The sequence below is a fragment of the Aethalodelphis obliquidens genome, unplaced genomic scaffold (assembly GCF_003676395.1).
Source record: "Aethalodelphis obliquidens isolate GAN/ISIS:26980383/991018 unplaced genomic scaffold, ASM367639v1 scaffold8, whole genome shotgun sequence".
In the NCBI taxonomy this organism is placed as follows: Eukaryota; Metazoa; Chordata; class Mammalia; order Artiodactyla; family Delphinidae; genus Aethalodelphis; species Aethalodelphis obliquidens.
The window spans coordinates 14356617-14373417 of record NW_020837952.1 but is presented as its reverse complement, the minus strand read 5'-3'; the positions used below and the strand labels follow the sequence as shown (position 1 = coordinate 14373417).

The 16801-nt window shown below is 41.7% G+C and overlaps 1 protein-coding gene across 1 annotated transcript in view; it reads right to left on the bottom strand.

Moving 5' to 3' along the window:
- Window positions 1-16177, bottom strand: part of HMGA2 (high mobility group AT-hook 2) — a 139101-nt gene extending 122924 nt beyond the window's left edge. The window contains exons 1-3 of the mRNA XM_027106941.1: window positions 15275-16177; window positions 12583-12669; window positions 2246-2296 (exon numbers count right to left, since the gene is read on the bottom strand). Of these exons, the coding sequence (XP_026962742.1) occupies window positions 2246-2296; window positions 12583-12669; window positions 15275-15385 (249 nt within the window). The 5' untranslated portion in view covers window positions 15386-16177. The remainder of the gene's footprint in view (window positions 1-2245; window positions 2297-12582; window positions 12670-15274) is intronic.
- Between the last annotated feature and the right edge of the window lie 624 nt (window positions 16178-16801).

Here is a 16801-nt window from a genome sequence, read left to right as displayed (position 1 = left end):
TTCATTTTAGCAACATTAATCTCATGACTTCAAAGAACTTACCTATTTCCTATTCTGTTGCCTATAAGAAAGTTTATATAGGTTTCTCTTAATGATGAGTTCAATGGGATACGATGTCCTTTTAGTTGTGATGCTTAGAAAATGGCAGACCTATATTTGATATGTATGCCAATACCAATTTAGTCAACACTGTGCTCACTAGAGTATAATGGAATAGGACTTTTTGACTTCTGACACTAGGTCAAAAAAGGCCTTGCTTGCAGTTTTCTCCTCATTTGGGAAAACACCCTCTCTGGGAGCCCTGAGTGTATGTCAGAAGGCTGACTTCCCACCCTGAGACCACCAAGTTAGAAAGGCCATGTGTGTGGGTGCTCCACAGGACACCCCCAGATGCACCCAGACTTCCAGCCAATTCTGCAAAAGCACCTGTGAGTAAAGACGCCTCCAAATTCTACCCCAAGCATGAGAGGTAACGCCCAGCTGCTTGAGTCCTCCCAGCTGAGGCCCTAGGACATCCTGAAGCAGAAACAAGCCTTTCCGTTGTGCCCTGTCCATATTCCTGACCCAAAGAATCTGAGCTTTTTTGTTGTTTTGTTTTTTTACATTATTAAGTTTTGGGGTGGTTGATGAAACAGTAATAGGTAACTGGAACCATATGTCTAACAAGAGAGGTAATAAACCCATTGGTTATGGAGCCCACACCTGGAATATGATACTTAGTTCTGGGTGACATATTACAAAAGACAAAAAAAAAAACAAGCATACTCAGAGGAGAAGAAGAAGAATGTTCCTTCGTGGGAAAAAGCTGAAAGGCTTAGAGATATTCAAATCAGAAAAGAGAACAAATGGTATATGTTAATTGCCTTCAAATATCTGAAGAGCTATCACAAGTAAAAGTAATAACAATTACTCTGTATATTCCCAGGAGGGAGGCCTAGGAACAGTGAACAGAAGTTACAGGGAGTCAGATGGAAGTGTTTTCTAAAGTTCAGAGCTTTCCAGGAAAGAAGAGGCAGCCTTAAGAGGACGTGAGTTTCCTAACATTAAAGGTAATCAAGCAGTCTAGATGATCACCACCTGGTGGGTAAGTTTGGAGAGAATTCATTTATTGACCAGAAGGTTGAATAAAATGCTCTTACTTTAAGGTCACACTGTAACACTGAGATGTTTTTAATCTAAAGATCATCCCCATTTCCTTGTGCTAAGAAATCTAATCCCAACACATGTTGAGCAGAGGGAAAAAAATACAAGATGAATAAATTGAATGAAAGGCAATACCAAAGTATAAATAGAAAGGGATGCAGAACTCTGGAGGAGAGAAGAATGGAAACTAACAGGAAAATACAATCCAGCAGAGCAGCAAAGGGACTTCAGAAAAAGATGAAGCATGAAGATGGAACCATGGAAGAGAGAAAAGCAAGGCCAAAGATGCCATCATAGATGACCCAGGGTAGAGAGGATGCCCTCATCTTTCTTGAGAAATGGTTTTATTCGTTTTTAAGACTTTTTTCCTCGGTCAGTGGGAAAGACAGACCAGAAGAACATGGTAATGTAGCAGCATAAAGAACCAGGTTCAAGTGGTAAAATTAACAAAGCTCTTCAGTGGTCAGTGAATTTCTGGCCTCAGAAAGATACAGGATCTGTGTGCCTATGGGGTCAGGTACACCTGCATGGAAGCCACCGTCAGTATGTAAGAATCACTACTAAGGGAAGCAAGAAAAACCGGTGCGTAAAACCTGGTTTCCTAACAAAGGCAACGGGAAAAGGAAAACACAAACCACCTAGAAAATGAGGTATTTCCAAGGCCAAACCATCCCGGCAACAACAACAAAAAGAAATGAAAAGAAAGAGTTAAAAAGTTACCTCATACACATTTCATCTGAATTTTATCACCATTTGTAATCAACTTCCAATGTTTCATAATACCCTTTAACCTTAGTTACTCAACCCAGGGAACAAGTCATCTCATTGTTACCCCATTTGAAGGAAGAGTGGAGACTCTTTTCATGTTGATAAGAGATAGAAAAAGGAGACACTCCCAGGAAAGAAAAGTGTTTTGAGGAAACTCCTGGAGCCTGAGGGTAAGAGGTGGTGATAATATGCTTCTTGCCTTAACCCTTTCAAAGATGCGTCATATCAGAAGCTAGAAATTCATGGAATCGATAAAATAAAAGTCATTTATTAAAAAAAAAAACAGAAATTTTTCAGTACTAAAAAAGAACAGAAATTTTATCTTACTACTCACCCATTTCCTAGGTCTGCCTCTTGGCCGTTTTTCTCCAGTGGCTTCTGCTTTCTGCAAAATGAAAAAGGAAGTTATATCGTTTCCTACCTGACATTTCTTATCAGTGCTGCACCAAGGGACACATTTCAAGTAAGAATGTTCTGGTTTGCAGATAAGGTATTAAGATTGCTTTAAGAATCTCTTTCTCCTTGAAGGTTCATCTTCTCCATTTTTCATTGCATGATGCAGAGAGAGATCTATGCAGCCCTCACCCTAACAGACTCCCCTGGAGTAATCTCTGAAATGCATGAAAATGCTTTTTAAAAGCCATTTTGCCCTTATTTCTACCTGTAATTAAAAAAAATTATTCCCACATATCCATAATTATGTAAAGGAGACTTTTAGAAAATTAATGTTTCTTAAATGATGATTTTTCTTTCCATATCACAACTAAAATTACCAAAATTAACATTGATATATTACTGTACAATTTACAAACCACTTCTACCCACATTGTTAGGCAAAGCAAATCTAAATGTGAGTGAAAATATATAGGCTTCTAACTCAAAAAAACAAATATTAGCACACTTCTACATAGTTAATTTCCTATTCCTTGCCCCAAACAAACACCTGTCAATCAGTTCACCCAAAGCAGAGAGAGAAAAAAAAAGCTAGCTGAAATCATCAATGTTTTTCTCTGAGATGGAAACAAGGGATGCTAAAAATAATAATTAATAAACAATGTATATTATTAACAATTAACAATTCCACACTCAACACAAACCTGACATGAATATATTTCTAACTATCTTAACAGTTTGTTCATTGCTTTACTTCACAGAAGATTTTTCTGGTATCACAGTTGTTTTTTTCCCTTTTGAGTAAAATTTTAATATTATAATTTCCCTGTGTTTATCACGCCTACTCCAATCCCCAAATACACCAACACACACATATCACATGCACTTTCTATAAAAATACACGTTTATAGGGACTTCCCTGGTGGCGCAGTGGTTGAGAATCCGCCTGCCAATGCAGGGGACACGGGTTTGATCCCTGGTCTGGGAAGATCCCACATGCCGCGGAGCAACTAAGCCCGTGTGCCACAACTACTGAGCCCGTGTGCCACAGCTACTGAAGCCCACGCACCTAGAGCCTGTGCTCTGCAACAAGAGAAGCCACTGCAATGAAAAGACCACACACCGCAACGAAGAGTAGCCCCCTCTCACTGCAACTAGAGAAAGCCTACGCACAGCAACAAAGACCCAACACAGCCAAAAAAAAAAAAATACATGTTTATAATTTCCATTTTCAGAGTAAAGAAAACTTAGTACATCCTCTTCTGTGTATGAGAATCATCTCAAGGCTATATAAACACAAAAATACAGGTAACCTGAGCCAGGATAACTCATTTTGCATTTTACTTTTGTTACCTGGGTTAGCAGCAAGTACTTGGTACAACGATACTAAAATTACCTATTATAACTGTCTACACTGCCAAATGACTCTCTTTTCTCCCTTCAATCTGGTAAAAATAGATGGAGATAGGTGACAGATTGATAGATACACAGAGAGATACAAAGATACACAGGTACATAGACAAAATAAGATTTTTATGTCACAAGATTTCTCACCAAATATCTTCCTGACCTATCTAACAGGTTCCATGAATTAACCCAAACTTTGTATGATTATAATGTTAGTTCACATTTATTGAGCATTTAAAATACCCTAGGCACTGGGCTAAGTCATTCGCATGTGTTATTTTAATCTTTACAACAGCCCTCCATGTAAGGTAGCTGTTATTATTTCTCTTAGTTTGCAAACGGGCAATTAAGTCTTAGAAAGGCTAGCTGAATAACTCAGGTCACACACAAAGCTGGTAAATGGCAAGCCTGGGATTGGAACCCAGTTCTGTTGGACTCTGAAGCCAGGGCTCTCACTGTCCTGACAACGCTACCTCCCTTTAGGTTACATGCATTTGCTGCTATGAGGAGATATTTTAGTTAACGAAAATTGTCACTGCCTCAGCTCCACCTAAGAGTCAGATTTGGGCACTCTGAATCATAGTAGTAGGGGTTACTACTTTGAATGGCTCCACAAAGGAATCATTCCTTGTCAAGGGTTAGTGGTCCTGTCTTACCTTCGGTCATAAGGGCATGAGTTAAATTAAGTGAAAGCCAGGAGGGCCCAGTGAATCACACCCTCTTTCTGAGTGTTGTCTCAGGGAGAGAGGGAGATCTCAAAAGGAACACAGATTCCACTTTGGAAAGCTTAGATTCAAATCCCTGCTCCGCCATGTTAGCTTTATGACTTTGGGCAGGTCCCTGAAAACCTTAATTTGGTTTCAGGCGTGAAATGGAGATAACACCTCCGGTGAGGAGTGAGGAGTGAAGTGGCTGCCGTAAATGAGGTGCTCAATAAATGTTCTTTCACTCCTAACCAGATGGAACTCTTAAAGGGGAAGTTTTCCTTTAAATTAGTCCAATCTCATAGAAGGTTCAATCAATGCAAATATTCCATTACACCCATAGATCACCTTAAGAATGAAGCTCTTAAGAGACCCTCTGGCTAGTACATCACGAGTTATATGAGTACAAAATTCCCTAATACAGAAGTAGTGTCTGATTTACCCTTTAGGAGCAACTGTAAGGTTGCACAGTTTACTCAGTAGTAAATAATACAAACATGGAAGATAGAAATCCTTTCTAATGGGCATGGGGATTGTAGGTGGGGTTGAGAGTAGGAGACTGCTGATCTTAAAAGCTAACAGTGCTACACCAGGCTTTTCTGTATGGTGGTTATGTACCGGGGCCATGACGTGATCCGGGTGTATCTAAAGTCTGTTAAAAAGAGGGTTGTCTTCTAAGAGGGTTTCACTGCATTTTAAAGTTAGAGAAAGCAAACCTCTCATAAGAGAGAGAAAGCCCTGCAAACAAGAGGACTTAAAAACGAGCCTCCCATTTACAAAAAGTCTATTCAAAAATAAAATTCGCACCATTAACTAAAGGGCAAAATATCACGATTATCACTTGGACTTGTTAAAAGCAAACTTGCTCCTTGGTCTTGGGGCCAGTATTACATGTAAACTGAAACCCTCTTCTGAGACGACATCTAGAAGAAACACATTAGCTGTGCTGTGTGTCGTCGATCTGGGAGGTTTTCATTGTTCCTTAAAACCCACATTATTTAATCATTCTGATCAAACTTCACAAAAGCTGCAAAACCAGTTAGGATTTTCCTTCGTGAACCAGCATAGATCCAGGAATTTTACATATTGGAAAACACTGGCTTTAACTTTTTTCCCTGTGTTTAATGCTCTTCGGAATATTATTTTTCAATAGAAAACAAAACATTTCGGGGGCTTGTTTTGTTTTTAATATGTTAACATATGCAATACTGTGTAAGTGTATATTTGGTTTTCCTTCGCCAGAGTGGAATTTGGTTCCACACTACAAACCCATGTATAATTCAGACAATAACTTATTCTGAGTACTTACTGCTTATCTCAGGGCGGGGGAGTAGGGAGAGAGGGTGGGAATTCTGCATTTGTAAGAACTGAATTTCAGACTATTATCAGCCCTGTTATACTAACGTCTGCAACGATCATATGTTAAAAGTATTATTCCCTCCTGGCTTGTCTTCATTCTTATTTTTGCCTTTTAAAAAAAGTGTAAGTTCAGAACTGTGTATTTAATTTTATAAGATGCTTTAGAAGCAAGTTCATGAGGATTGGGGAGACTATTAAATGGGAAATGTAATTATATCTTTCTCTAAGAAGTTTTGGTACTCCAGGCTCTTAAATGTATGAGCACTAAAAAATTAATTAAAAAAGGAAATTCATCTAGCAAATAGAACTCTTGATCTTGGAAACAGTGCTTAGCATTAGTGTCTGGTGCATAAGATGTGCTCACTGCATAATTATTGCATGAAGGAAGGAAAGAAAGAAACACTGGTGTTTATATCACCTGTGTGTTTCCCTGTTGTTTCCCTCTCACCTTTAGAATTCTACAGCTTGGTAGGGCTTTAGAAGACATTTCATCCAGCCCCTTCGTTTAACAAATAAAACAACTTCTGGGTGTGCCATGATCTCCAACGTCATAGCCTTCTGGTTTATTTGGGGGCCAGGAATGGGTTGCAGTAAGCACATATTGCCAATCCCTTTATAAGCTTGTAGTGAACTCCCCTCCGAAGATTTCTCAAAACCTAACTTACAACCTACATTTCTGGTTACTGGAGAAAACATAATCTACCTTGTAGCAAATACTTTATGAGATATTTGACACCGCATAACAGTGGAAAGATCATAAGCTTTAGAATTAGATTTGAACTCAAGCCCAGGTACTCCCATTTACTGGAGCTGAACATTAGACATGTCACAGTTTACATCTCTGAATCACAGTTTTCTCATTTGTGAAATGAAGACCATAATGCCTACATCAAAGGATTAAAGGAGCTAATGTATATGGAAGGTAAGCCTGACAAAAGCTACAGCATTTAGTAGGTAGTCAAATGTAATTTCTTAACTCCCTCCATATTTTAAAATGTTACCCTTAAAAGGAGTACCTCCCAATTTTGTAAGTTTCCAGTCAAAGTACTGAGTGATTTTCTGAGCATTATCTTATTTAAGTAGGGCAGCTATTACTACCCCTGTTTATATGGGCGATTAAGCAATCTGCCCATGTTCTTAAGTGGTGGAACTGAGACCCCATCTGATTTCAAGGCAATAAAGGGTCTGTTCTTCTGGGAGACAGTCCCGTACAAAATGAAGTAGCCATGGGGAAATTTTTTAAAAAACTTCTAGGGTGGAAATCAAATGAGTAGTTAAAAGTAAAATATTTCCAAGTTTCCTATAAAGACATAGACAAGAGCTGAGATTGGGAACCAAGCGCATTAGCCAGTTCTGACTTCTGGGTCAAATTTAGATAGCTATTAATTTTTTGCTATTCTAAATGCTCACATCATACTGTGATAATGCATAAAAACCAGAATGCCCCACTCCAAATCAATCAGTGCATCTGTATACACACACACACAAAAGAGCTAGAAAAAGATTTGGGCTTAGTAGTACCTGGCTTTGTTTTCATGTATCTTTCCATGTATATGTATATATGACTAAGACCTGCTGACTTTAGAGCATAGGGAGCCATCGAAAAACAGTGTAGAGTCACATTTTATTTCTTTTAGTAGCTCTTTCAAAAATATAAAGAGTGTAAATCAATGTGCACTGGCATCAAAATCAACTGGACTAATCAGTCACATTAAATGTTAAGTAATTGTCACTTCACCTTTTTGCTCATCTAGTTCTATGGGTTTCCAAACTGTACATGCAACTATTTTTAGTCTTTAAAAGACATTACAAGTTTGCCATCGCTACATATTTTCCAAAAAAGAAATAAAAGTGAATTCTGTCATCCATTGTAGTTCATGCTCATTTTCCCCAAGGAAGTCCTTGTTGTCAACTCCCATGTCATTATTTACACATGCCTGTCTTCACCTATACAAACATGAAATTAAAGCCAAGGCCAAAATAACAGGAAAAGTTATTTTCAAAGTTTAGGATTCTCCTCTTTAACTGTTCCTCTCCCTCCTTTGTAATCAGAAAAATCAATAGCAATGATATGAGAGTTCATAAGGGCGACCTTCCGAGCAAACTACTCCCTACATCATCCTGGAGAAAAAAATGGCTGTGACTACTCCTTGCTAAATCATTTAGAAGATGCCATTCAGCGTTGTTCAGTGGATTAAAGCAATATAGAATAATAAAGCAGCAGCCTAAAATGGAATCAGTTCTCCATTCACCTTTTTCTCCTGGTTGGCACTATAAAAATTCAGAGCTAAAATTCTCAGCATCTAGGATATAAAATTCATTGTTCCACCCTTGTGCCAAGCTATATGGTTCCAGAGCAAGCTCTGGAAACTGCAGAAAGTCAGCTAACAAGATAAGATGGGTCTGAATGATTTAACTGACATAAAATGCTCTTCAGCATCCATCTAGTCTCAAAAAAGAACTGAAATGCAACAGAATACCAATCTGTTATGTTCTCTTGAGCAAAATGATCTGTTGAGACCTTGAGATAAAAATGAACCAGAGCTGGAAGTCAGTCAAAGTAATGAGGGGCTTTCGATGAAAAAGTTCAGAAGAATAACTGGCAAAGAATGAGATCTCTGGGTTCCTTGAAGTAAAGTGATTTCAGAAAATAACTCAAATGTATTTGAATCTTCCATATTTGGATCATAATCTACGATGACTCAAAGGCATTGTGAGAGAGAATTTACTGATATACATTAAGGCTCGGTCCTCTCTGGCAAAGTTAAGTGAAAAAAAAAAAAGAGTCAACTGTTTAGGTAAGACAGCCTAAAATACCAAGATAATGGAGACAACAGTTGGGCTTTACATAATTCCACCTGACTGGATTTATCTGTATGCTTAGATAGAGCCCTGAGTCCCAGTGGAAGTTACTTGCCCATAAAAACACAGAGGAACTCAAAATAACTCGTACTAGTAACATAGACGCCATAGGCTGGAATTGTATGACAACTGCCTATACCATCTTTCCCTGACTTACCTATAACGATGCCTTTGGTTCCCCTCTTCAGCTCGACCTACTATATCCCGTAAAAAATCATGTCCTTGCTCCGCATCTATGCGCTAATATTTAACTGAAATGGTGAGGAAAACCCATTCTCTCATCCTAAAATATCTGTGCTTGGTGTTAGTAATCATTTGTGAAAAATCAACCAACCTCCTAGGAACATGATTAGAAAAGGAGCACAAATCTTCCTCTATAGTATCCAATTCGTATCAAGTCTTCTTTGTTTAGGCAAGTGGAAAATATAAATTAGGTGTCTGCCTGAACACATTATTTGAAGTATACTTTACCTAGATGGTATTTTCATTTTGTACTTTGCTCTTTATTTCTCTTCACTACAACCTAAAGTCAAAAGGAAGTTCAAGCAAATCTGTGATATCATGAAGTAGGGCTATCTCACACCTGAGATCTTTTTTATACGCAATTCTTCCTATTAAAATTAATTCAATCTCAGAATTTTTTTTTTCCCTAAAAGTACCTGAATGACAATTGGCCTGACTTACAGATGAATTTGACTTGTGACCTTAAAAACTGGAGAATTAGTGAAAGAAACCCCTCCAGTGTTCTCTCATTAAACAGGCACAACAAAAACCCTAAACTAAACATAAAGGAGATGGTATCTTTCTTCTCTCCAAACATGAGAAATGTGAAAATACAAAGTATTTCCATCCAGCACAAACAGGAGAGGAAAACAAAATAAAACAAAAAGGAAATTAAGAGCCAACTGGTCACAGGTATACCTCAAACTAAGACATAAATAAAAGGGTCAAGACACACACACAGACACACACATACTCACACGAATAAATTATTTATTCAGGAAAACATTAACTTCTGATTTCTTTTATTAAGATAACAATATGAAACTGGTTCAGGGATGAACTTTGAGCACTCAGATTGGTGTTCTTAGGAATAACTAGAATTTCTACATAATGGTTATCCATGGGAATTTGTCATAACGGAATAGAAGCAAAGTGAAGAATAATTATCTTCTCTTCCAAAAGTTCCAGGCATAACAAATTATGTTTTTATAAATGTTTGTTTTATATATTACACAAATCAAGTTTATATTGAATATGACCTGAAATTAAAGTGATTGCTAATTTAGTAGTCCTCCACTTGGTCTTGCAACTTTCCTCATGCATTGTCAAGTGTCACACTGCTAATTTTCCAACAAGCAGTTTTGTTTTCAAATGCCCCAAGGCCAGTTACTGGGTCCAAACACAAACTTTGTAAGTAAAGAAACTCCAAGCAGCAAGAAATTTTAAACATACAACATCATCAGTATCCCAGTGTACACTGTATCTCCTCTAATTTTAGAGTTCTGTTCTCTTATATACTTACCAGGTTTTGTTATATAGTTTCCATTTTGGTGAGTCTCAGTTTGCAGGAGAATTCCCAATTTATTAATCATAGAAGACTTCTCATCTCTACTCTGGTCAGTCTAGCATGTTATGAACAATGTAACTTTTTCTAAAAAAGATAACTTTTCAAAGTCCTAACAAAAATATGTTTTGTTAGAATACAACATATGTTTAATAAACAAATATATGTTTGATAATCATGTTTACATAGGGTAGTAGCAAACTCAATAAATACCAATTCGAAAGTGAAAATACCTTAAGTTTACACATGCCATGAACAATTCATCAGTGTCATTCATTATTTTGCAAAGTGTTATCTTCTCCAGATGAAGCGTAATTTATAAAACTGAAGAAATGTAACAGTCAGGTTCTGAGCAAAAATACGTATCCATTTTTATTAGAAAGGGGACTTTTATAACAGAATTGTGTGAAATAATTTTGTCTGGAAGAATGAAAGATTTCAGAGAAAAATTTCTTTCGGAAAAAGAAAGCCTACTTCTGTTTTGGAAGTTGTAATACTATGTGCATACACATGAAGAATTATCAGAAAGATGAATAGCCTAAGGGTCATTTATAAATGCCTATCACCAAAGTAACTAAAAATAAGTCAAACCTTACTTGGGAAGAAACCAACTTTTTGTTATTTTGCTTTAGGTGGTAAATTAGGCACAAGTCTCAGCTTTCCTTTTGTCAATAAAGATTTTGCTAGTCAGTGGCAAACTTTTCAAACTGAAGAGAAGGTGATGGAAGCACCTTTTTACTCGTTCCAAAAAAAGAGTAATACAGTAAAATATGAGAGGTAATTCATTTTCCCTTTTTTTGTATTGAATTTTAAATAATTTATTTATGATGAGATTTACAGATTTCTTCCTGGGAGATGTTATGATGCATTTTTCAGAGCAATTACATCATAGTTTAAATGTTTGTCAGCTAGCTACCAAGATATTTCTTTGCCATTCCATTAGAGTAAAAGTAAGATAAAATTAACTTAATGCAACAAAAAAAAACCCTATGTTAAATTGGCCCTTTTTTAAAATTGAATAAAGCAGGTAAAAAAACAAATAGTAAGTATTCATATTAGTAATATCAGATTACACAGGCACTTTTAAATGACAAGATAATTTAGAGCTACTTCAATGTTTAGTGATTAAATATGAGTACAATTAAATCTTCACTCTGAGAAGCAGTTCTATTTAAATATATCAGAAATCTGCCCTTTCAACTCTGTTCAAGACTGTTAAAACAAAACAGAGAAGAACTCATAGTTGCTCCCTAAATAACTTTATATGTATCACTGGTTGCTATGGAAGTCTACAACACTGAAAACTATCAAATATAATATGGTAGGTGCTCACACTCACAGAGAAAACCACACAAAACATTAATCCTCAAGAGATGAGCATACAGTCATTTTCAACAAATACTGTACATGGTGTACTCAAATCGACTGTAAAGATATATCAAAACTTACTTCTGAATTTTGAACCTTTGTTTTTAACGAGCATACAAACCCACAAATAAAATACAGAAACTTTTTTTCTGATTTATTTGTAAAGTTTAAAAAATGTGAATTTTATCTTCACCTTCCCTTCTCTGTCTACGCATTGATCCTGAGATATTTCTTCTTTGTTAGCTCAAATACCACCAAACATGAAGTTTTTAAACTGCAATTTAAAATTTATAAAGAAAAACACTGGAAATTACACTTGGTTGGGTTCTATCCTGCCCAAAAATATACAATAAATGAGTCAAATACTTGTTTAAAATATTTCTCATTGTCCTATTCGGAACATTTCTCTATCACCTGAGGTGGAAAGCCTTTTGAGAGATTATGATATATTATATTGTAGGTTTATTGTAAACAAACAAGGTACTTTATCAGCACATTTAAAGCAGTAAAATTAGTGAAAATTTTTTTCCAGAATCCCATAATTGGATTTACTTCTAATTATCATCTATTTGGCAAAGTACTTAACTTTAATAGTGGGATTTGGTTTTCCAATAATCATGTAAATAAGCACAAAGTAAATTAATCTTTATTATTTTTTAAGGAAATTGCAAAAACTTCGCCACCAGACAAAATCTATAGCTCTGATTTGTTTTTAACTATTTCACAACTGGTGCAAATCTTAATTGTTCATTCTCCACTCCCCCACCTCCCCCTCCCATCTCCGTTTTAAGTTTCTTATTATTTGGTGATTGTTTAAAAACAGCACTGTAAGCATCTTCATGAACTTTTTATACTAAGTATCTGCTTGAAAATCTCACCAATATTAAAGGTAGGAAATGAGTCTTGGGTTACCCACTTGGGAGAAATCCTTAGGTGCGGATCTAGAATGGGAAAATTACAGGGAGGTTCCTCTGGGCGTTGAGAAAGTTGGGAGGACGTAAGAAATCTCACCTTTTGAGCTGCTTTGGAGGGACTCTTGTTTTTGCTGCCTTTGGGTCTTCCCCTTGGTCTCTTAGGAGAGGGCTCACCGGTTGGCTCCTAGTTTCGGGGGGAAAAAAAATGCTGCTGTGGCAAGAATGGCTGAAAGAAATTGACCCTGACTCTATAGTTGTATTTTCTGCCTGTGCTGCTCAACAGAACTGTTGGAACACATTCAGTTCAAGCATAAACGGATGATGATGGTACAGAGTTTACAGAAAGGGGAAATAACTATACTTGTAATCCAAGAATTCATAGAGGAAATTCTATTTCGCATATGAAAGCTAGATTCTATTTCAACCCGAAAAAGGTAACAAAGGCTGACTGTTCAAAGGTTGCTTGTTCTAGAAAGAAAGTTATACATTTTAAGGTGTAAAATATGCAAGGCTGTGTATTTGGCAACGCATAGAAATAATAAGCATTTTACACAAATACTACTCTCCACTATACCAGCATTTTAAACAACAGAAATATGAAGCTAACATCAGAAATATTTCAACAATCTCCCATATTGAAAAAGGTGGCTTTTGATCATTCTGTATATCTATATTGTAGGTCAGTTATAACTCAATCAACACACTGAGTGAAATACTGGAGCAATTATCCAAGTTCTTCAACTTAAAATAACTCCATTCCTCCTGAAATTTCCAAATAATTATGGTAAATCTGTCGTGGGAGGCTTTGCTTGAATTATCTAGGTAATTGCTTCAATTCTTCACTGCCAATTGGAGATGTAGGAATGGTCTCCAGTCTAGATTTAAATGTCTTTTGATAAAAATAAATATTTTCTCCAAAACTTTCTTTTGAGAAAACCCTTATGGGGGTGTACCGAAGAAAACTAATAAAAGGGATGGGGGGTGGGTAGTAAGGAGGAATGGGAGTGTCTGGGAAGGAGAAATTGAAACTATCAATAGGTTTAGCAAAACTTTAAACGGCGTCTGTGCCAAGTAGTAAATACTCAAGTGGTTAAGAGAATGCGATGATTAATATTCCAGATTCTAAATATTTATCCAGTGAATCATCAATTTACATCTCATTCAGATTCGGTTATTAAATGAGAATTAGCTTAAAATGCATAAAAGTCTTCAATGAAAATTCGCATCCTATTTAGAGATTCTGAGGAAGGTTTCCTGCAAGCTTCTGTGGGACCACTAGCTCCAGTGGGCACATCCGGAGCAAACACATAGGAGACACATTTTTCTTTCTTTGTGAACTCTGCCTTAACTCAAAGGTAAAAACCTCCAATCACCTCCAGACCCCACTGCAATTTCTTTTGGATTATTTTTTGGAGGTGGGGGGCAATTAGTAGTTAGAGTGAGCCGGGTGGCGTGTGGGAAACAAGAGCGGGGGGAAGGGCACTGACTTCCTGGGAGGTGTAAAACAGGATCCTAACGCGATGTAAAGTGTCGCCCGGGCAGAGCGGGAAAACTCAGGGGCCTCTAGATTGGCTTGTTTCCTTTGATGATTTCAAAAAGGTACAGCAGTTTTTCTAAAACGCACTGGCAAGCAAACATTGTTCGCCTTCCCCACCTTGCTCTCGGGCAGCTTTGGGACTCTAGGATTATTTTCTAATAGGCCTATTTGCCATGAAGGAAGCGCTTTAAGGCTAAAGAACGAAGAAGTAGCTTTAAACCCCACGGAAGCGGAGTTTAAATGTTCTCAATAGACAAGTCCCGCTCCATCCTTGCCCGCGGAGTCTTGGAAATTGCTGCGAACAAAACCCCTCCACCCCGGGCGCTGCGCGCAGCTCCGCAAGCGCAGGCTACACGCTTAATTGGTTGCATCCGCAGACAAAACCCTCCACTCCGCGGGGTCCCGGGCGCCCCTCGATCGTCCCCTCCCAACCCCCAGTCACTCGCTCTGGAGAAGGACGTTTCAGGTCTGCAGCTCTGAGGCGCGGCACCCAAGGCAAAAGGGGGACTGGGCGCCTGGCGAGGAAGTGACCCTAGCTACCGTGCACCCTCTCGGACACTGCTTGCCACCGCGCCCTTGGCTGAACTACTTAATCCTATCCCGTGGGGACCCAGGGTCTCCTGTAGCCAGCCCCTTTCCTGGGACACCTCAGCAGCGGCCGCATTTAAAGAGCCCTAGGAGAACCGGGCGGGCCCACGAGTTCTTTGTCGGGAGGGCGCGAGTCTCAGGCCACCGAGAACTTGGGGAGGGCGCCAAGGGGGCGGCTGCGGCGCGCCAGTCCCCGGCCAGCGAGCAGCCCCAGTTGGCGGGAGAAAGAGCCTCCGGCCCCCGAGGCTTCAGCCCCTCCAACCCTGACCCGCCAGAGTACCCCTAAGCCCCGGGCCACTGCAAAGCGGCTCGGAAAGTGCCTGGCGAGCCCCGGCTTGTCGGACCCGGCCGCTTCCCGTCACCAGGAGACACCGCGCCACTCGGGCCGGGCACAATAGCGAAAGTCCGAAGACGCGCTTCGCCCGACCCCGCCTCCAGCCCGCACCCGGCCGCCCGCCCGCCGTGGCTCCCACCTCCCGGCCCAGAGGGGCGCGGGCGCCCGGGGCTCTGCCGCGCACTCGCGCCGGGACTCCGTAGCTCGCCCCCGCGGCGGCGTGCGGCGGCCGCGGCGGCTGGACTCCCGCGCTCGGGTGGCCGCGGGTCGCGGGGCCCTCGCGGAGGGAGCGGAGGTGGGCTGCTGCCCGCACCCCGCCCGCGTACTGACTTGCTGCTGCTTCCTGGGTCGGCCGCGTCCTCTCTTCTGAGGCGCCGGGGCGGCAGGTTGTCCCTGGGCTGAAGTGGACGGCTGCCCGGCGCCTTCACCGCGTGCGCTCATCCTGCCTCCCGCCGCCGCTACCGCTGCCGCCGCCGCTCCTACCGCCGCTGCAGCCGCTTCGCCTCTGACGCCCGGAATCTGCCCAGCACCTTTCGGGAGACTGCGAGGTAGGGCTGGAGAACGAGGCGGGTTGGGCGAGAGCTGGCGTGCGGCGAGGGCTGCTGCTGCTTAGGCTGCCGCCGCTGCCACCATCAACACCGGACGTCCAGCGGCTGCCAACAAGAGAGAAGAGGGGAGGAGGAGGAGAGAAGGAGGCGCTGCTGGTGGCGGCGGCAGGGTGGGTGGGTGCCGGAGGTGGAGGTGACGGTGGAGGTAGCGAGAGGAGGCGGAGAGCGAAGGAGAAGGAAAAGAGGGTTTCAAGTTGGGAGGCTACCCTCTCAGTTTGGGATCAGAAGTTGCGGTCACCGGGAGCACTTCGGAAGCGGCTTGGAAAGGGAAGAGACTTGGAGTGAATTGTGTCCCTTGAAACGTTAGGCGGGGAAAGAATTCCTCCTCCTCTTCCCCCTCGCTCTGCGCTCGCAGAGCAAGAAAGAGAAAGAGAGAGAAAACAAATAGCGCCTTGGGCAGTCGGAAAGCAGAGGGAGGATGGGGAGATTCTGCCGGGATCGGGTCGGGCACTGAGCGCGGGCAGGGGACGGAGCGGTGGGTGGCACCGCGCCTCCTCGGGTGGCGGGAGCGGGCGGCAGCGGCACCGGGGAGTCGGAGGGGGACGGGCTGATTGCTCTTGCGTCCTGCACCAAGCGCGCGCTGCCCGGGCTGGAAGTTTTCTGAGTTCCTGCCCCAGGATTCAAGCGGGATGAGAGTGTGTATGTATGTGTGTGTGTGTGTGCGTGTGCGTGTATGTGTGTGTGTGTGCGCGCGCGCGCTTGGGGAGGGGGCGGCGGGATGGGGGGGAGTGCCCACCTCTAATCGTGGGCGGATAAAGGGGAGGGGGCTGCGCCCTAGGAAAAGTATGAGGAGGAGGGAGGCCAGGCGGACCGCCGAGCCAAGGCGCCTGGCCATGGGCCAGAGGCAGCGTTCGAAATACAGCTGCCTCCGCGGCGGCGGCGCCCGGGTGCCACCCGGAGCCCCGCTCACGTGCTCTCGCCCGGCGGCGGGGTTAAAGGGACAGGCCGGGGATGCCGGGCCGGCTCGCCACCGGCCTCGCCCCACCCGCCGCCCGAGGTCGCCCCTGGCCGGCTGTCCTAGGAAGGCGCGGAAATGTGGCTGCCCCCGGAGCCGCGTTTACGGGCTTGGCCTTTACCTGCACCTCCACGATGCGGAGCCAACACTCTGCAGGAAGCGTCTGGCTGCACGCGCGGCAGAGTTCTCGTTTCCTAGGAGTGGGGATCGACTGAAGAGGAGTAGAAGCAGGCCCCCGCCGCCCTGTTCTGCGTTGGAATGCCTTCCTCGCAGATCGCACGACCCGTCGCGCGC